This window comes from Daphnia magna, linkage group LG5, assembly GCF_020631705.1.
Source record: "Daphnia magna isolate NIES linkage group LG5, ASM2063170v1.1, whole genome shotgun sequence".
In the NCBI taxonomy this organism is placed as follows: Eukaryota; Metazoa; Arthropoda; class Branchiopoda; order Diplostraca; family Daphniidae; genus Daphnia; species Daphnia magna.
The window spans coordinates 2,852,585-2,872,542 of record NC_059186.1 but is presented as its reverse complement, the minus strand read 5'-3'; the positions used below and the strand labels follow the sequence as shown (position 1 = coordinate 2,872,542).

The 19,958-nt window shown below is 41.1% G+C and overlaps 3 protein-coding genes, 1 long non-coding RNA gene and 1 pseudogene across 4 annotated transcripts; 3 read left to right on the top strand and 2 right to left on the bottom strand.

Moving 5' to 3' along the window:
* Nucleotides 1–6,713: 6,713 nt before the first annotated feature.
* On the bottom strand, nt 6,714–7,514 carry LOC116933514. The gene is made up of 3 exons (XM_032941275.1): nt 7,449–7,514; nt 7,283–7,383; nt 6,714–7,197 (listed from the first exon to the last, which is right to left on the bottom strand). The coding sequence occupies exons 1-3, from the start codon at nt 7,486–7,488 to the stop codon at nt 6,901–6,903; spliced, it is 438 nt and encodes a 145-aa protein (XP_032797166.1). The 5' UTR covers nt 7,489–7,514; the 3' UTR covers nt 6,714–6,900.
* Nucleotides 7,515–7,519: 5 nt separating this feature from the next.
* Nucleotides 7,520–8,616, bottom strand: LOC116933527. Its single transcript, XM_045174446.1, has 3 exons — nt 7,911–8,616; nt 7,708–7,854; nt 7,520–7,629 (listed from the first exon to the last, which is right to left on the bottom strand). Exons 1-3 carry the CDS (start codon nt 8,299–8,301, stop codon nt 7,520–7,522), a joined length of 648 nt encoding a protein of 215 aa, XP_045030381.1. The 5' UTR covers nt 8,302–8,616.
* Nucleotides 8,617–12,469: 3,853 nt separating this feature from the next.
* On the top strand, nt 12,470–13,381 carry LOC123472586. The gene is made up of 2 exons (XM_045174445.1): nt 12,470–12,891; nt 12,965–13,381. The coding sequence occupies exons 1-2, from the start codon at nt 12,682–12,684 to the stop codon at nt 13,379–13,381; spliced, it is 627 nt and encodes a 208-aa protein (XP_045030380.1). The 5' UTR covers nt 12,470–12,681.
* A 61-nt stretch (nt 13,382–13,442) lies between these two features.
* Nucleotides 13,443–13,785, top strand: LOC116933509. Its single transcript, XR_004400147.2, has 2 exons — nt 13,443–13,543; nt 13,606–13,785. It is a non-coding gene; the product is annotated as an uncharacterized LOC116933509 (long non-coding RNA).
* Nucleotides 13,786–18,814: 5,029 nt separating this feature from the next.
* LOC123472585 lies at nt 18,815–19,295 on the top strand (annotated as a pseudogene).
* The last annotated feature ends 663 nt before the right edge of the window (nt 19,296–19,958 follow it).

Here is a 19,958-nt window from a genome sequence, read left to right as displayed (position 1 = left end):
GGAAGCAACCACGGACAAGAAAGTAAAGATCCTGAGAACTGACCAAGGTGTGGAGTATAAGAAGAACAGAAGCTGGCGGGAAGAACGTGGCATTATTCATCAAACAACAAATCGTTATACACCCCAGCAAAACGGTGTGAGCGAGAGATTGAATCGCACTGCAGTGGAGTCTACACGCAGTGCTCTTTACATGAGCAGAAACAACCCGTCTAATTTGTTAATGAAAAGCAACAAAAGAGTATTAGAATTATGGGGAGAATTTCTGCGAAGCTCTATTTATGTCTTGAATCGTACACTCTCAAGGTCATCTACCAAGACTCCATTTGAATTATTTTACAAAAAGAAACCTAATCTAGATAATCTACGAGTGATCGGTTGTCGAGCCTATGCGCATATTCCTGACTGTTTAAGGAAGAAACTGGATCCAAAGGCAGTGCCATGCTGGTTAGTGGGCTACAACGAAGAAATAAAAGGATGGAAGTTATGGGAACCAGTGTCAAGAAAATTCATCACGAGTCGCGACGTAATATTCAATGAAGATCTACTGATTAACGACTTTGACGGTGATGAAGAAAAACTAAACGAAAACAGTCTATTTGACCCACTTCTTCTCACAACAGAAATCCTTGGCTTGGTAACAAAAAAAAAAAAAAAAAAAAAAAAATTTCATTGTACCAGACTTTGAATTTTTATTTTTTCTTTTCTTTGCATGTCAGCTGGAACCCGTTCATGATGTGACGCAAGAAGTTGAAGAAATGGCTGCTGCAAACGTTCTAGATCATAATGGGGTAAATTACAATTTAATATCGATTTTTTTGTATTCATAGTTGAGTATTCTCAATTTTTTTTCGTTAGGTGATTCATGATGAGGTCCAGCCAGTAGTACGAAAAGATGAGGCTATTGTCGAAAATGATGCTCAAGAGATATTAAATGCTGCTCCACTACTGCATGTTGAAATGGAAGAGGAAAACTACGATCAACATTCAGGAATTATGGAAAATGATCCGCTGATCCCAATAAATGAGTTTGGTGAAGATAACGAGATTCCAGCACAACGAGTGGAGCAACCAATCGAATTCCCGCGTAGATCCTCTCGTCCAAAACAATACAACGCGAGATACAAAGAATTTCGGCAGTCTCTAGGAAGACCTCTTGCAAAAATTGGACTCATTGGTACATTAATAATTTTTCTCTATTGCTTTGTGTTTTAGAATACAATTTCTTCAAAGCAAACTCAATCGAGCAATAGACTAATTTTCTTTTTCATTTTTTTTTGCATTGTATCATTTATACAAAACAGAAACATTCATAAATAGGCACGCATCAGCCTTGTTTACTGAAGCCTTTGAACCACAGAATTATCAGCAAGCATTAGTCTCCCCAGAATCAAAAAAATGGATGGAAGCGTACAGAAAAGAGTTTAATTCCCTAATGGAAAACAAAACATGGGAACTCGTACTTCTCCCAACAGGATGCACAGCTATCAACTGTAAAATGATTGGGAAATTGAAGCCAGCATACGAAGGAGTACCTGAAGTTTATAAGGGAAGACTTGTAGCAATTGGATCGCGACAAAGATACGGCATCGATTACGACGAAACTTTTGCTCCCGTTCCACATAGTGAAGCAGTGAAAGCCACACTAGCTGAAATTGCATCACTGGACCTGGAGATGATACAATTCGACATTAAAACAGCATTTTTGTATGCTAAGCTAGACAAACCTATCTATATGAGGCAACCAGAGGGTTTTGTCGTTCCTGGAAAAGAAAACTTTGTTTGCAAACTCAACAAATCACTGTATGGCCTAAAGCAAGCACCTCGACTGTGGTTTAAGAGATTCGACGACGTTTTACTTAAATTTGGATTGAAAAACAGTGCTGCTGACCGGTGTGTTTACGTTCGCAGAACTGAGGATGAGACCACTTTTGGCGTAATTCATGTTGACGATGCCATTTTTGGTAGCAACAAACCGCAGGTTTTAATTGATATCAGGTCTCATCTTGGAGAGGAATTTCAGATTCATTCACTTCCGCCAACGCGATTTATTGGTATCAACATCAAGCGTGATCGCCAGAACAAACGCATTTTTATGTCACAACAACATGTTATTGAGAAATTGGTAGCAAGATTTGGATTCCAGGATTTAAAGCCAAGAACCGTTCCTGCAGACCCAAATGTGCGTCTCATCTCTCATTTGAAGTCGAAGAGCGAGGGAGAGAAAATTGAGAACTATCGTGAACCAGTTGGCGCTCTTCTCTACTTGGCTCTGCAAACGCGCCCAGATCTTGCATATGCTGTTGGCCAAGTGGCAAGGTATTGTCAAAACCCAAAAGTTGAGCACTGGCAAGCAGTACTTCACATTTTTGGATATCTCAATGGAACAAAAGACTACGGCATCTGGGTCGGTGGAGAAAGAACTGGACTTGTCGGATATTCGGATGCTGATTTTGCTGGAGATGTCAACGACCGTAAATCTACTTCTGGCAGCATATTTTTTTTTCACGGTGGACCAGTAGCCTGGGCCAGCAAAAAGCAGCCTTGCACTGCCCTCTCGACAACAGAAGCAGAATATATATCTGCTTGTGAAGCTGCAAAAACTGCTGTTTGGCTGAGTTACCTACTTCAAGACTTCACCGGAGAGGAACAAAAGAAGGTGCCACTATATTGTGACAACCAAGGAGCTGTCAGACTGGTCTACAATGCTGAATTTCATCAGCGAACCAAGCATATTCAATTGAGATGGCATTGGATCAGGGAACAGGCAGCCAATGAGATAATAGAAGTCAAATTTGTAGGAACTGAAAATCAGCTTGCTGATATATTTACAAAAGCACTTGCAGGACCAGTTTTTCATAACATGAGAAGGAGGATCGGCGTCGGCAAGCTATCCGATTAAGTCAATTCGGGTTTGAGGGAGAGTGTTGATGTAAAATATGTGCGAAATCTGTTGACATTAAATAAATATGGCAAACCCTTCTCTCCTTTCATTCGTGTGAAATTAATGCGCTTGGGTATAGGGATGCTGTTTAGCACTCCCTACTCTCACTTCTCTTTCAGACAGCTTTAGACAGCTACTGACCCTGTCGCGTGCTTTTTGATTTCTCAATTAGTGGTTTGTTTCTACATCTAGTAAGTATAAAAGTAAACTATATATTGTAATTTAAATATATATATCTGCTGTTTGAACTTATTTAGTAAACTATCACTACTTGATAAACTGCTTGTCAAATATTATTCTTAACACAAACATAATCGATCGAACTTCTCGTTTGTTCATAACTACATCGAGTGTCAGTTAGCCAATTAGAACTCTTTTTCAAGTGATCACTCTTTAAGCTGCAATTTTATTATGTCGCACCGGGTTATTCAGGTTGAACCTTCGACCTGACCGAAGACCCGGTAAAAGGTGCCGACCCGATCAAACGTTTTCGGGCGATCTCGGCTGATTGTGGCCGAGCCCAACATGGTCTTCGTGAGTCAACTCGACCGTTCGGGTTGTTCAAGGATAGCCCTATCAGCCATTGTGATTGGCTCTCTCCGTCTCCCTACCCTCAACCCTTCCATGTTCCATCTCTTTCTCCTTCCCCCTCCTATATTTTCCTCGTGTGTAAATAGAGTTGGCTAACGTCCGAAGTTGCCAGTTCGATGAAATTGTGAAAAAAAAATTGGACACGAACTAGAAACAGTTCTTGCATGGCGGCTTACGGAGTATCGCCCGTTGTAGTTTTAGTTTTAATTTTTTCCATTGAAATTATCTTCCGTTCCATTCATAATTGGATTAAAAAATTCCTTCGTTATCAGGTAATCTTGTAATTTTTATTTGACCTCGATATAGACTGTACTTTATTTATTATTAATTTTTTTGTAGACGTGTTTACTTTCTGTAGCAGACAAATGGATGTTGTAGAGGAAACTGGCGGGCTGATAAGGGAGCCCATAATAACAATCTGTGAATTAAGTGACTATGTACAGGGACTTGATGAAAAAGACAAACGACAGTATGTAGAAAAACTAGTTAAACGTGAAATAGATTGCCCATTATAATTAATTAATTTATTATTATAACGAAGGGCACAGTTTTTCGATAACAACGGCTTCCACTACCCACATTTTTTGTGGAATAAAAAAAGGGCAATCTATTTCACATTAAAAAATCCACCTAAGTCAATGAAAATAATTTTGTGACCTAATAATAGATAAAGGTATCTAAACACATTTTTTTTAAATTTTTATGACTTGTAGCCGCTGGCCGGCATATCAGTGCACAAGTATCCGAACGCACAAAAATTCCGATAAACCGAAGTTCATCCATATGAATGAGTCATAAGTTATTCATTAAAGAGAATTCTGGAACCGAAAAAGATAAAGGTATTTATTTGTGGGATACTGCTTGAGAATACGCTTACTGGTAATTGTTTCCTACCAAATTTTTATACTGGTCATCTTCCATAGCTACCAGAAACTTAGAAGTTTAACTTTATAATGTGTGGTTCATAAAAAAATGTAACAAAAATTAAACAGCAATAATTGTTTATTGATGTAATGCATCGTAAATTACCAATCTTACAGAACATTAATCAATTTTTTATAAGATGAGCTATATAAACCAGTTCATATGCAATGTATTAATGCAAGAAAATAAAAAATCGGAGTTAAACCCAAAAAGTGGTGGCTGTTTCAATGTGTGTATTCATGTGTAACATGGATAATATAGTATTCCATGTGAACCGCTGCTTCCGGATCTGGACAGGGTATCAACGCGTTTACGGATTGCTCAGCTTTCTAGTGTTGCGTATTTAGGTTTTTTTTACTAAAATAAATGAAATTAAATAATTAGGTTTTTAAAAATACCAAATACAAATGAAATAATATTAAGTATTTTGGGTAAATCAGATAATAAATTAGATAATATTCGGTTTGTTATCTAGTTTTATCTACTTTTTATTCTAAATAATAAATTAAATAAAAATTTTTTCAGTCTTAAATGTAAACCAGAACAGATAAATTAGAATTCTGATAAAAAATAATAATTTCACTCTAAAATAATAATTGGCAAATTTTAAAAATGTTAAACGAAAAAAGGTTATCAATCAACCTCGTACTAATAACGAATTATTTCGTTTGCTGCTGTCTTGGTTGATGTACTGAATAATTCTTCATTTATTTTAGCTAAATTATGTTTACACCTTCTTTTTTCTTTTTGTTGGTAAGTGCTATTTACAGTTAGTAGCAATAGTTTCTTCATTACAATCTTCAATACGAAACTTCATACAACCCCATACAATCCATAACCCCAATTTTTTCTTTCCCATAGTTAGTCATACAGGGTTGGTTTTCTGTGAACCATTAAGTTTACTACATGATTTTGATAAGCTAAGTGTTTAGGATGATGTGGGTCGTGAAATACGCAGAACATTTCTATCTTAGTCGCTGCCCGTAACAATTTCATTTACATTTTCAACAACATTGGTCTAGCAGACGAGAGAAACCTAGGTTAATAAGATTTTTACAAAACATAAGTAAAGAAATTTTCCAAATAGAAACACGATTTTGAATTACTGAAATATCAAATTCTACTTGTGAAGTGTATAAGAAATTTGCCTTTATCTTCCGGTTTAAGAATTAATCAATACGTTCTCTATTAGTACGCAATTAACAGTTCAGAATTTTTGAATGAAAGAGTTAGTGTGTCAGCCATTTAAGTGGAGTCTGCAACTCTGCATTCTATGAATTTCATAGCCTTACATATTGCCAGATTACTGACAATTGAGTAAAAAACGTTATAGAATATCGTTTTTCTCTCAAACTATTGTTTTGATTGTCTTACAATGAGCTTTTAGAAGAACCAGTAGTTTTTTCAATAGACAAGACTAATTTTTTTATTTATTTTTTATCGAGTTTATCGAGTTTTAAAACCCAATACTAAATAAACAACAAATAAAAATCTGATTAGATTAAAACTGGATAAGACTAAATAGACCGAATAAAACCGTATAACCACATAAACTAGATATTTTGAAAACTAAGTTTGCAACGCTACTGCTTTCCCGCCCAGTCTCTCTGGTTTCCATCCTTCGCCTCCTTCGCCTCCTTCGCCTCCGCCTCCTTCGCCTCCGCCTCCCGCTCTCTCTCGTTGGCCAACAACCTGGGGTTCTGCTTCTTGTTCGCGGAGCTTCTGTTCTTGGTGTTGTTCCGTGGAATCTGTTTCCTGAAACATTGTCTTTCGTTTCTTTCGAATTCCTAGATCTTTTCTTGTGTCCTCCTTCTAATGGTCCTTTTTCTGCTCCTCCTCCAGACCTCCATCAATCAAGGTGAGGTCTACAAATATTTTCACCCTATCCACGTGGAAAAATTCACTCTTTTCTCCGCTTAGACTTTGGACTTCACAATTCAGCGATTTCACCTGCCGCAGCAATTAGTAGGGTCTGTTGTAGCGATGCAGTAATTTCTCCACCCTCTCCACCTTCCTCACACTGTTAAAAAAGACCACCTCTTTTTCGTAGGGAAAACCCCTAAAATGTTGTTCCCTGAGATTCGGGGTTAGAACCCCTCAATTTTAGGAGCGTTTTGCACAACAATAAACTCGTTATTTCAACCCCCAAAAAGTCGAGGCTTTCCCCCCAAATATTTGGTGGATTAAACCATAAAAATCAAGCGTTTCATTTCTTATGGTTTATTTTGTATACCAGAACGAAATAAAATTATTTTACTAACATCAATTAACACCATTGTGTTTTGTATTGCAACATACAACCCTCTTGATTACAGACACAATGTCTCTTGTTTACAGATTTGGCCACAAATGTAAAATACATAAATGTCTAGACATGTATGTAAAATGAGGCACAAATTATGTTATACGCTACTAGTACTTTTAGCGCTACCAATTAGTTGAAATTATTTGACTTTTTCTAAATTTTTAGCAAACAATTTAATGGCAGCATTTCCTGTTTTACTATCAGCTTTCCCCAAAATATACTCCTGCAAAAACAAATATGAGTTCAGAGCCTCCTTATTATAAGCAATATTGAAAACATAAATGCAAGCAAATAGATTAAGGAGCGCTTCGGATGAATTTGTTGATCTGCAGAAACTTTGGCAGTCTGCGATGATATGAAAATTGTCTTCAATGTGTAGAATGAAGGGACCCCGACCTTTACTTTCCTTTAACACATCGGTAATAGATGCTGACTCCTAAAAAATAATTATGACAGTTCGTAAGTTTTTGTTGTGATGCTCCCAGCAAATAACAGGAGTCAATATGAAGTAAACAATATACCTCTTTAGCGCAATAAATGAAATCTGCAGCATTAATATTTTTCTTATTCCTGACTGGAAGCAAGAGAGGCAGCAACTCAAGGGTGGCACAAGATTTTGTATCTAAACAATACAAGGATTTTGAATTCTCAAGGCACTAGGCCAAGTATGAAAAGAAAGTTATATACCGAAACACTCATCAATTAAGAAACCAAAATGTGTAGGCATTTTGAATTTTGTAGTGTTTAAATGAACTTTGTTAAATGAACTTAACTGTGTTAAATGAACGTTGTTTTTTCCTTTCAGTTACAGGAAACACTTGAGTAAAAACATCTTCGGTACTTGCTCCATCAAACTCCTGTGACACATCTTCAAATGTAAAAAAAATATCTATTGGTTACGTACATCCAATAATATTGTAAAATGCACAATAAACTATAAGCAAACCAAATAAATTCTGTTGAGATGGTAACAAAGGAGAGCCATGAGACTGTAACGTAAAAGACTCTTGAGATTGTCTGGCATGAGAACCATGTGAGTCTTCTGAAAGGAGAACTTGTGAGTTAGAACAGGTGAAATCAGCACTACGTGTACCTACAAAATATAATTAGTTTTTTATTTTAAGTTTTCAAGTAAATAAAAGTATATACCTTTCAAAGTACTCGAGATGAACTGAGATTCTTTAAAAGTTAGCTCTGTGGACTGGTCCATTTCTATTATTTCGATATTGTTAAGAATCATCAAACGTAATTCTGAGCCTTCTACAACCGTCTCTTTTTCTCCCAGAGTAATCCATTTCCCTTGCTTAAATTCACTTTCTATGGTGAAGTAAAACCCACGTGCTTTCGAAATTGGGCCTAGTGATGGCTTCTTTACTACCATGGCTTCCACTATCAACTCAATGTCAGATTTTCCTGTAGCACAGCCCTCGTTAATAAAAACTTGGTACGGCATGTTAGCTGCTCCATCAAAGATTTCTATGAAAACACATTTTTTAAAAGAACTATTAAAAACTCGGTTAGATGCCATTTTAGCAGCCATCAACAGCCTACAACGTCCAGTCAAAGTCAAAGGCCACTAGTGTCATATATTCCCTTGTGCAAAGGCATTATCAGAGTCATCTGGCATAAGTGGTCATCAGCGCCACCTAAGTAAAGTGGTTTTAGACAGATTAGTGACTGTTGTTGTAAAGGCTATCTTTATAGTAGGGCAGTGGATCGAAAATTTCGGCGCTTAAAAACCCAAAAATTGGTAGTAAAATTACGCGTACGAAAACATTGTACTTTAAAACCCTTATTTTTAGCGTGTAACCCTATATTTTCGTAGCTATACGAAAATTTAGGGGTGGTTACTAAACTGTCGGGATTACAAACCCCGAAAAAATAGGAACCTTTTTAACAGTGCACCGGTTGGTACAACAATATTTGCTGACCTGGCACAAATATCTATGCCTCTCGCCTCGTCACGTCATAATTACGTTTGTAGCTTGACTGTGCCGCCTGATAACATGCGTCTACCTCTACGAAAGCTAGTAGTAGGTTTCCCAGCATCCATTCTTCGTAGTTTCCCTGATCCTCCGGTTCCACGGACACCAGTTCCATGGAATTGGGCTTGGCTCCGCAGATCGCATCGTCCGGCAGGATCGGGTGTCACCAGTGCAACAAATAAAAAGCAACTTTCCTGTCGTTTCCGGGCGGCAAAAGTTGTACACAAATCGTACAAATGGAAGTGCTGTTTCCCGGACACGATGATCATCGCTTGCATAATTGGAAAGCATATCCGCCAGGGTATGGTTCAGGTGCTCCACCTGGCCATTTGTCTGAGGGTTGCCGTCGTTGTCTGGTGGTTTGTTTCCAGCACCTCCGTTATTTTCTTCATTATACTGGCGATGAAACACTTTCCTTGGTCCGTTGTCAATTTTCTCGGCGCTCCATGTCTCAACAGTAGAAATGGAAGTGCCGTGTCCCAGTCCCGATGATCATCGCTCAAATAATTGGAAAGCATATCTGCCAGGGTATGGTTCAGGCGCTCTACCTGGCCGTATGCCTGAGGGTGACATGCCGTTGTTGTCTGGTGTTCTGTTTCCAGCACCCCCGTTATTTTCTTCATCATGGCGACGAAACACTTTCTTTGGTGCATTGTCAATTTTCTCAACAGTATCTCCAATACGAAGAACTCAGCCCCTTGTGCTGCCCCTGGGATGGGAATAGCCACTGCATTTGTCCACTTCATGATTGCTACCATGATGTAGCAATTGCCGCTCGCTGAAGTCGGAAACGGGAACAGGATATCCATATCAACCCTACTATGCGGTTTATCCAGTTGTGATATTTCCAGGAATCCCGGGGGCTTTTTAAAGACTTTTTTCTTCCTAGCCTGGCACTCCCTGTAGAATTTAATGTAGCGCTCTACTTTGCTTGTGTAAGGAACGGCTAGCCGCGTTCTTCTTCCCTGCCTTTATTTTTATTTATCTCCTTTCCCCCGCTCCCGTTTGTTCTGTCTTCTCTTTTTCCTTTTCCGTCGTCATCATATGAGGCGCCCATTCCCGTTGGCTCACGAATTCCGCCGCCAGGAGCTCCGCACAGGTCCTAGGTTTCCTAACTCACACTTTTTTCCCACTAGTATGTGTCTTAACCCTTTGAACAGGTATTCCATTTTTGCCTCTTCTGTCATTGCTGGATTTACCAGCCGGCTGAGGTTCATAAATTCGTAGTAATATACTCCGCTCCTTTTAATCCCCTGCTTCCTCTTGCGCAATGTCACCTCCTGGTATCTGGCGGGCCCTCCTTGCACAAATTCGTTCATAAAAACTGTTCTCATTCCATGCACGGCCGGTACTGCTCTGATTCTATGCGTCACTGCTACCACTGCTGTTTCTCCCCACAGCAGCAGAGCAGTGAATTGTCTCTCAGGTCCCTCTAAATATAGACCAAAATTTTTTCTTTTATCCAAATCCGTCCACCAGTTGTATTCCACTAGTACTTCGTACCTCTCCATCCAATTGGTCACACCCTCTTCTCCTTTTACTGAAAACCTTGGTGGTGCTTTAAACTTGAGTAGGCACATCGCCATGATTCCTACCGCTGCCCATGGTTAGGCTTCCGGTGTCACAGGAATTCCCGGTTCACTATTCGCTGGCCTTTGCGTCCGTGTACCTTGCCATCGTTTCTCGTTCTGAGTCGCTGAACTGGTGACTGTTTCCGATACTTCACTCAATCTTTCTAATCTGCACGTGTCTTGGCTTACTATTCCGCCTGTAGACGCCGGACTACGGGAACTTGATTGTACAGTATGTTCCAAAAAATCAGACCACCCTTTTCAAATAAAAATACCCCCTATTGTCGAATAGCACAATTGCATGAAGTTTTAGGCCAAATTGGAGCACATGGTAAAATGTGGAAAAACTGTGTAAAAAATTACCATGGAAACGAGACAACCATTAATTAGCTCGCATCCTTACATCAGTGTATGCTGGGAATACTTGCCGTTAGGCATAGCAAAGAATTTTAATGAAAAAAGATTTTCGCCCATCTGTGTTTTGAATTTCGATAGGAAATAGAAAATAGTAAATGTAAAACATTGAAATTATCCACGATTACGACTGTCAAATCACCATTTTCCTATACTAATTTGCAGACCCCCTCCCTAAAAAAAACAATATTTTGATTATCTGTATCGAACAAGGATCCCTATTTTAGTTTTGTTTTTGATAAATAAATTATTTTCACATTCATTGGTAAAGTCACTGCTGATAAGAAAACAAACTTAGTTGTGTTATTCATGTTTCAAATAACAACTTCATAAGGTATTGCGAGATGAATTATCGATACTGACCTCTAGGTAGCGCTCGCTGAATAATAAAAAAACACCACCAGATGGCCATAACTAACACTTTGATACAATCGCCCACCGCTAGGTGATGATAAAAGCTTTGATGCCAATAGCATCCCAGATTCCCAAGTGGTCACCCTCCTAAGTATTAACGGGACTCGACGCAGCTTAAATTTTTTAATATTTCGGTCACCCTTCTAGGTACTTTTTTACTTTCCGCTAGATGGCGTTGAACAGTTCAGCTTTTATGCCACTAGATGGCAATATTACCTTTCTTCTATTACTAGCTATAATAACATAATGTTTAATTCCATTAATATTAATTGTTTTTTTTATCTGGTTGTTTCCTTATTTCATTTTCCAAGTTTTTAAGTGAGTTTACAAAATGATAAACAAAATTTTGTTTCTTTCTTTTTTTCCACACAATTAAACGGAGATTTTCAGCTAAAAATATTGCTTGGTTTTGGTTTTTCTTAGGTTTGTCGGGGAATTCAAATAAATAAATTTGTTGTGCCATCGGAGTAAAAGTGTTTTGTTATATTGTGGAAATTCTGCTTGTAATATTTTTCACCGCAGGGATTGTCACTTTACAATTTAATAAATGATCTATATTTTCTGACTCATTACACTGGTCGAATTGTGGTGTTATGTCTTCTTTACATTTGATTCCAGGAAACCGACGACGAACTTGCATGGAGAAGAGAGGAGAGGGTAAAAGAAAAAGACATTAGATGAGAGAGAGGGAAGAAAAGAATGTTGGAGCGTAGGAAGCTATGCAGATAAAGCACGCGTTTTGTTATTGTATTGCGAGTGAATGATTTAATGTGTTTTTCGTGATTCCTGTTACTTTAATCAAGTGGTGACTGTAAGTCATCGGAATAAACCAAGGTACCAATTATACAATTTACTGATTCTTGTTGTTTTGTTGTCTCGGGAGTTCATGTGTCTGTACATGAGGCGAGGTCGAAGTGACCTGCTCGTAACAATATGTTCTTTTGGCTGCGGAGATAAAAATGGTTTTGTTGTGGCTTTAAAACTAGGTTTAAAGCTAATATTCGAAAAATTTAAAGTTATTTTAGGGTCTTTTTGATTTTCCAAAATTAGACTATCATAAATAGGGGAGACCGGGGCTAGTTGGCTTAGGGGTAAGTCGCTCTTTTGCGTATTACTTGGCGCCACTTAAAAATTAGAGTTTATCAGGATAGCCGAAGTGTTAATTATTATCACTAGATGGTCTGTACAAAATTTTAATTTTGTCTGCACTTAAATGCTGACGTTGTACTGCAAAAACCGTTTTACGCTTCGTCGCGAACTTTTTTTTTCCGTGCATTTTTCTTTTTCAGAAATAAGGTATGTAGTGGATGTTAATGAAATTTTTTTTTTAGATACCTTAGTCTTTTAGCTAAGGGTCAGTCAATTCTAAAATTCAATATAATTTATTTTTAAGTAAATATTTTAAAGAAAACAATGACCCCTACCCATGGGGTAGGTTGGCTGTTTTTTTTGGGGGGCAAGTTGGCCTTTTTTTTTAGCTTCTGACCTTGTTTATTTGTGTGTCAAAATCTTCTGTTTTTTTAGTGTTACACGAGGATGAGGAACTATGTACGAAAAACTGACAGGGGAAAAACGCCTAGTGAGGTTATCGAAAGAGCAATTGATGTTGTTCTTACAGAAGGAAGAGGAATAACTGAGGTTGGAGAAATGTTTCAGATTCCCAGAAGAAGTCTTGCTAGATACGTAGACAAGAATAAGAATGTGCTACCCTGTAAACAAAAATATGGTTATTCAAAGATTCGTCAGGTAAGAAATACATTGAGTTTAGGCTACAGGCATAGTAAGTTAGGCTAATGAGTGTAAACATTTTGTCGAACAGGTTTTCACAGATGAGGAGGAGGCTATACTAGTGAAATATTTGCATCGAGCAGCAGATATTTATTTTGGATTGTCACCACTGGACGTTAGGAAACTAGCATTTCAATTGGCCACCAAAATGAACATCAAAATTCCCTTGTCGTGGACTACAAAATGCTTAGCTGGCCCTGACTGGTTTAGCTCATTTCTTAAGAGACATAATACTTTGTCAATTAGGAAACCCGAGGCTACCTCCTTGGCAAGAACATCATCTTTCAACAAACACAACTGCGACGCCTTTTTTGACAATTACGAGAGATTGTTGACAAGAGAAAACATATCATTTGATTGTGTATGGAATATGGACGAGACTGGTGTTACAACTGTCATGCAACCTGAAAAGATCGTTGGTCGACGTGGCCAAAAGCAAATAGGTTAGAGGACTATAGTATTGGTTTGCAGTTATTTATATTTTATATCATCTTTGAAACTACTTTTCTATAGGGGCAATCGTTTCGGCAGAGAGAGGGACTTTAGTTACCGTTGTTTGTGCAATTTCGGCTTTAGGAAACACAATCCCCCCTTTTTTTGTTTTTCTAAGGTAAATTTATAGTCTTGAAAGCAAGCAGTTTGTGGTATTAATTGATGTTATATGAAAAATAGAGTGAACTTCAAAAGCCACTTTCTTAATGGAGGTCCTATAGGATGTGCAGGTACTGCAAACAAATCTGGATGGATGTAAAAAGATGTAAGGCCAACTTGCCCCGACTTCACGGGCAACTTGCCCCACTTACGGGGTAAGTTGCCAGCTGAAAGTGTCCGAATAAAACTGTTTTTTGGGCAGAAAGCTTTTCTAAATTAGCATTTTTTTTTACGCTACAATTTAGATAAGATAACAAAGCATCAGCTAGGCCATAAATGTTATCATTACAGGAAAAATTACAAGTGGTAAGACTTGGTGTGTAAAAACCAGGCCAACTAGCCCCGGTCTCCCCTATCTTTTGTTGCAATTTCTTGGGTTATGTTTTTGTTTTCCTTATATAGTTTATAGATTCTATTGACTGCAATAAAATTAAGGAAAGTGTTTCACAATTTGGGCCTGAGCGTACTAGGAAAATTTTTCTTAACCTTAGCCCAACACAATATTTTAAAACTTTACCATTTTCCGTAGTTTTTGTTTCAGTTAGATTTTTAAAAATATATTTTAAAAATAAAGAATTATACTTCACGCTAGCATTTATAAAGCCCCTTGGGCGCCTTTGTGATTTAAGGTTAGTTTCGGACAACTATTTGTCTCAAATCTTAATTGCTGTTTTCCAATTTTGTTTACATAAGAAATAATGACGTCTAGTTTTTTAATTTTGAATTAGAAAAAAGTACAAAGGCGCCATCTGTTTTCCAAATATTGAAGCATCCCAAACAGTACAAAATGGCCGATTGTTGACTTTGTTATATACAAAAAAAAGTCACATAGTTTAACAGTTAAGACAATCAAATGGCGTGCATTATCATTTGTTACCTTTGTCATAATTTAAATCTACTAATTTCAGCTTAAAAATATCGTTAATGCTGTTTTTTGCTTTCCTTCATTCCTATTAGTGGAAAAAATTCCAATAAAGCTCTTCGGGTCCCTATCTGGAGGAGGAACATATTGTAAGTTGTGCTACGTTAAAGGCCCCTAAACCTTCGGTAATTTAGTAAACTAAATCCCTCAGAAATAAATTCTATCTATCTATCTAGTTGATGCCTCCATATAAAACTGGAACCTATTTGTTGTATGTACTTCGTATGTCGACCACTAGAGGGACACCTCCGGTGGTGTGACCTACGAACACGGAGACAATACAAGGCAGTTCTTACCTCACGCTTGAGACTACAACATGGTGTCAGAAGTGCCCTGTTCTACACCACGCTGAGCTGACTTTCCACGTGGTGTTCGTACTGAATCCGAGTTTATCGTAGCCATCCGTGGGCTAATAACTCTAAAACTTCTACAGTGTTAACGTGGACATTTCACCATGGCATCCGCGTTGAAATTTCCCGACCCGTTTAATTTTACGGCGTCGAACTTGTCGCTGGAGTGGTCACAATGGAGGCGACAGTTCGAGTGGTTTATCATGGCCACACGCAAAGCCGAGAAAGATGAAGAAGTTATTGTAGGTGTGTTGCTGTCGCTACTCGGTCGTGAAGGATTGAAAATTTACGAAACTTTTACGTTCGCAGACCCTCTCGACGCCAAGAAGATTCTGAGGTACTCGACACGTTCACCGACTATTTTGAGCCTCTGAAGAGTGAGGTGTTCGACCGTTTCTGCTTCCACAAGCGTGTACAAAAACCGGGCGAGTCGTTCGACGCGTGGCTCGTGGATTTGCGGAGTATGGTTAAAACGTGTAACTATGGGACTGAGGCCGTAGTCAAATCGGTGTTGCGTGATCAAATTGTGTTGGGAGTCGCGAACGTTATCGTTCGCGAAAAACTACTGTTCGAGAGTGGTCTATCGTTGCAAAGTGCGTGTGCTATAGTCCGGGCGTGTGAGGCGTCGTCTATGCAACTCGGACAAATTTCTACACGTGCTGAGGCCCAGGTTCATGGTCTGAGGGACAAAGCGGCGAAAGAACACGCGCCAGCCCAATCAAGTAAGCCTCGACACGGAGGTGATGAGGTGAACAGTTGCGTCAATTGTGGCAGACGACACAGAAAAAATCAATGCCCCGCGGCCGGCATCACGTGTTTTGCGTGCGGAAAGTTGGGTCATTACTCCAGGTGATGCTCGGCGTCCAACGGACAACAACGACGAGGTTGGGTAAACGACCGTCAGATGGCGCCACCAACGGGACAAAATACGGCCACGCCACAACACCGACCAGCACAGCGCGGCACGTTTATGCAGCATCAGCTACATTCCCTGGAGGGCGCAGGGGCGGTTGGCCAAGAAGAAGCACGATTCATGGACGAAGAATATGTTATGCATGAACTCAGGTCCTCTAGCGGTGGAGAGGAGTGGCACGAGGAGTTGTCAGTGGATGGCAGCGTTCCTATACGCTTTAAGTTGGACTACGGTGCCACCTGCAACGTCCTTCCATTGGAATCGTACAAGCGTGTACACAAGTCTAGTACAGTGCTGACCCCTGGACCACGAATACGTAATTATGGCGCGAGAGGAGGTTATCTTAATGTTCTGGGTGTGCTGACGAGTGCAATCGTCCGTCGTGGAGTGGCATACACCGTAAAGTTCGTAGTCGTCGACGAACCCGGACAACCGCCGATCTTGGGCCTACCGACGTGCCAGCACATGCAGCTCATCCAGAGAGTTCACTCCATAACACAAGACCAGCTGAAAGACGTACCGCCGATTGTGTCAGAGTTCAAAGACATTTTCACTGGGATCGGCAAACTCCCCGTTGAACACGACATTCGCTTGACGACTGGTGCGAATTACGTCGACCCGGTAGTGTGTGCCGCCAGCCGGTTGCCATTCCGGTTGGAGGAAAAAGTGTTAAAAAAACTAGACCAAATGGTGAAAGACGACATAATAGTTCCGGTAGTAGAGCCAACGGAGTGGGTGAGCAGGATGCTGGTAGTGGGCAAACCGGATGGAGACGTTAGGATCTGCCTAGACCCGTCGGAGCTCAACAAAGCAATTCTACGTCAACATTTTTCCGTCCCGACAATCGAACAGCTGTTCGGAAAAATTGGAAAGGCAAAATACTTTTGCAGCCTGGATGCCACCTCTGGTTTTTACCAAATTCCGTTCTCGGATCGTGCGTCGTATTTATGCACCATGGCCACTCCCAAAGGTCGCTACAGGTATCTTCGTCTACCCTTTGGAATTAAGTCGGCCCCGGAAGTATACCTACAAGTGATGTCCGACCTGTTCGGCGACCTCCAGGGGTTGATCGTCTATTTCGACGACTTCCTAGTGACTGGAGAAACGATTGAAGAGTTGGACGCGAACTTACGGCAGGTATTTGTGAGATGCCGGGAAAACAATCTTAAATTGCAGCTTAAAAAGTGTCGATTCTTCCTTAACCAGTTGCCGTGGTTGGGACACATAATCGGACAAGGCACGCTCAGCCCAGACCCGGAAAAAGTGGAGGCAATTGTCAATATGCCTGATCCTACCGACAAAACCAGTCTAACTCGCCTGTTGGGAATGGTGACTTACCTTGAAAAATTCTGTAAAAATCTTGCAGTACTAACACGGCCTCTTCGCGACATGTTAAAGAAGGATGTGGCCTGGTTCTGGGACAGTCAACAACGGAAAGCCCTGTCGGAGCTCAGAAACGCAATGTCGTGTGCCAACTCTTCGCCTGTTTGACGTCAAACGCCCCGTCGTCGTCTCCGTTGACGCGTCGCCAATAGGGATAGGGGCAGTTTTAATGCAAGAAGGACAGCCGGTGGCGTTCTCGTCCACGACGCTAACGGTCACCCAGAAGAGATATTGCCAAATCGAAAAGGAATTGTTGGCCGTCCAATTCGGCCTTACCCGTTTTCGACAGTACGTGTACGGTCAGTGTGTGACTGTAGAGTCCGATCACAAGCCACTAGTCGGCTTATTAGACAAGCCCATAGCGTCGTGTTCTCCCAGAATTCAACGAATGAGGTTGCAGCTGCAACGATTTGATTTTCAGTTGGTGTACAAACCGGGTAAAGAACTTTTTATTGCCGACACCCTCAGCCGAGCACCGTCCCCCCATGTGTATAGTGACGACGTCACCACCGAGTGCGAGGAACAAGTACACCATGTCATCAACAGCGTAGCGCCAATGAAGTCAACCCGTCAGAGATACGCGAGAGCCACTTCAGAAGACCCTTCACTCCAACTGTTTCAATCAGTCATGCTGGCGGGTTGGCCAGAACATAGAAGCCAGTGTCCCGCAGCGATCAAGCCGTTTTGGCCGGTTCGAAGTGACTTGGCGGTAGTCGACGGCGTTGTTCTGTTGGGGTCCAGACTGGTGGTACCAGTAGCCCTAAGACGCGAAGCGATGGATGGCGTCCACGATGGCCACTTCGGAGAGACAAAAAGTGTACTGCGGGCCAAGTCTTCTGTCTATTGGCCGGGTTGGGAGGACCACATCCGAAATGTGGTAGCCAGTTGTCCCGTTTGTCAGGAAAACAGACCGAAAAATCCCAGACTGCCCCTGTTTCCGGTCCGGATCCCGGAATACGCGTTTCAGTTGGTCTCGGCGGACCTTTTTGAGTTCAATAACGTGAACTACATCTTGGTCGTCGATTCATACAGCAAGTGGCCGTGCGTGGTGCCGTTGCGGTCAATCTCGTCGTCAGCCGTCATCAACGAAATGACACGTTTCTTCTGAGATTTTGGACGCCCAGACATACTAGAGTCCGACAACGGAACCCAGTTCGCCTCTGCCGAGTTTCGTGAGTTCTGTCGCACTTTGGGTGTCGCGCAAGTGACGTCGAGTCCCGAGTTTGCTCAATCGAACGGGCTGGTGGAACGCCACGTCCAGACCGTGAAGAAAACAATCTTGAAAATGTTCGCGGAAGGCAAATCGTTGTGGGACGCGCTGTCAGCAATCCTCTCGACGCCAATATCTAGTGTCCTTCCGTCGCCGTCTGTACTCCTACAAGGACGAAACTTTCGAGGAAATCTCCCGTTTTTGCCGTCGGAATTGACACCCCGGCTCGTGCCTGCGTCAGTATTGACGTCTGAATTATATTCCAGACAAGCTAAAGTCGTGTTCGACACGCCACGACGGGCAGACGCGCGTTCGTCCGTTCTTCATATGGGACAGCGAGTAAGAACCCTTGTCGGCAAGAAGTGGCTTTCCGGTGCGGTCCAGTCAGTCTGCAAGGAACCTCATTCATATTTCGTTCGTCTGGCAGACGGCCGCTCGTTTCGTCGGACAAGATGGGCCGTCAACGTCGACAAGGGTGTTGCAACCACATTGGATACGGGTCTTTGGACTTCAGTAGGAACAAACGCAACTACCCCAGTTCCGTCGTCAGGCCAGCAGCTGATGGCCCCCTCGTCGGTCATCATGCGACGCCCGTTTCAGCCACGAAGTTCACAATCGGTGGAAGTACCACCCGCCTGTCCACCTCCGGCCAGCGTGGCCGTCCCGAGGATCAGTACCCCTGCTCCGCCAACGCCGGTCTCGAGCCACGTCAGCCAACAGAGAGCCCAACAGTACAGTAGCGGTCGTCGAAGTTCGAGTTGGCAGGAGGAAGGCCCTTCGAGAGCAGTTCCGGTCCGTCTCTTTACGTCAGAGCGGCCAGCCACAACAGAGGAGCCGCCAAGCAGTTCAGGTCCAATCCCGACATCGTTGTCTACATCCGAACCGTTTGGTACAACACGGTCGGGTGTAAAATTTGGCATTGGTCATGGGTAGTTTATCCCGGAGCGTCAGTGGGGCTGATTGCGTCTAAAACGTTTGTTTTTGTTTTTCCTACTTGTCTGTCTGTGTGTCTTCCCCTCGTTGTGCCAGTTGTTCAGGTCTTGTTCGTCGCTCGTGAATATTATACTCGTGGGTGCCGTTTGTTGATATGTGTAATGGAGCCAGACGGGGACGTGAAAGTGTTAATTCAGAAGGGTGCCGTTCTTAACCTAGTAATCTAAATCATCTTGTGTTTGTTGTGTTAGTGTATGGAGGGGGGAAGATGTTGTATGTACTTCGTATGTCGACCACTAGAGGGACACCTCCGGTGGTGGGACCTACGAACACGGAGACAATACAAGGCAGTTCTTACCTCACGCTTGAGACTACAACACTATTTGCTGAATTTTTTCTGCATATTCTTTTGGTATAGGTAACATTTTGGCTATATGTGAAAATTTTGGAATAACAAAATTATAGAAAAAAATTACTTTTTGTTGAATTGTAAGTATCCTGTTAAAAGTGGTTTGTATGCTTTGTTTTATTTTACCAATTATGCTGATACAGTTTTGGATAACTGTTTTTAAAATATTTTTATACCAATGAATTCCTAGCAATTTAATAGATTCTACTGAATTAATCCAAGTGACTGATCCTTGATAATTATCTCGGCAACAT

What these genes read in the sequence shown, in the direction of transcription:
- LOC123472586 (XM_045174445.1), top strand. Translation starts at nt 12,682, where the DNA reads ATGAGGAACTATGTACGAAAAACTGACAGGGGAAAAACGCCTAGTGAG. An exon ending in GTTATTCAAAGATTCGTCAG is followed by an intron (nt 12,892 to 12,964) that starts GTAAGAAATACA and finishes TTTGTCGAACAG; the next exon opens with GTTTTCACAGATGAGGAGGA.
- LOC116933527 (XM_045174446.1), bottom strand. Translation starts at nt 8,301, where the DNA reads ATGGCTGCTAAAATGGCATCTAACCGAGTTTTTAATAGTTCTTTTAAA. An exon ending in CATCTCGAGTACTTTGAAAG is followed by an intron (nt 7,855 to 7,910) that starts GTATATACTTTT and finishes TATATTTTGTAG; the next exon opens with GTACACGTAGTGCTGATTTC. An exon ending in ATCTCAACAGAATTTATTTG is followed by an intron (nt 7,630 to 7,707) that starts GTTTGCTTATAG and finishes TTACATTTGAAG; the next exon opens with ATGTGTCACAGGAGTTTGAT.
- LOC116933514 (XM_032941275.1), bottom strand. Translation starts at nt 7,488, where the DNA reads ATGCCTACACATTTTGGTTTCTTAATTGATGAGTGTTTCG. An exon ending in CTTAATTGATGAGTGTTTCG is followed by an intron (nt 7,384 to 7,448) that starts GTATATAACTTT and finishes TGTATTGTTTAG; the next exon opens with ATACAAAATCTTGTGCCACC. An exon ending in TCATTTATTGCGCTAAAGAG is followed by an intron (nt 7,198 to 7,282) that starts GTATATTGTTTA and finishes ATTATTTTTTAG; the next exon opens with GAGTCAGCATCTATTACCGA.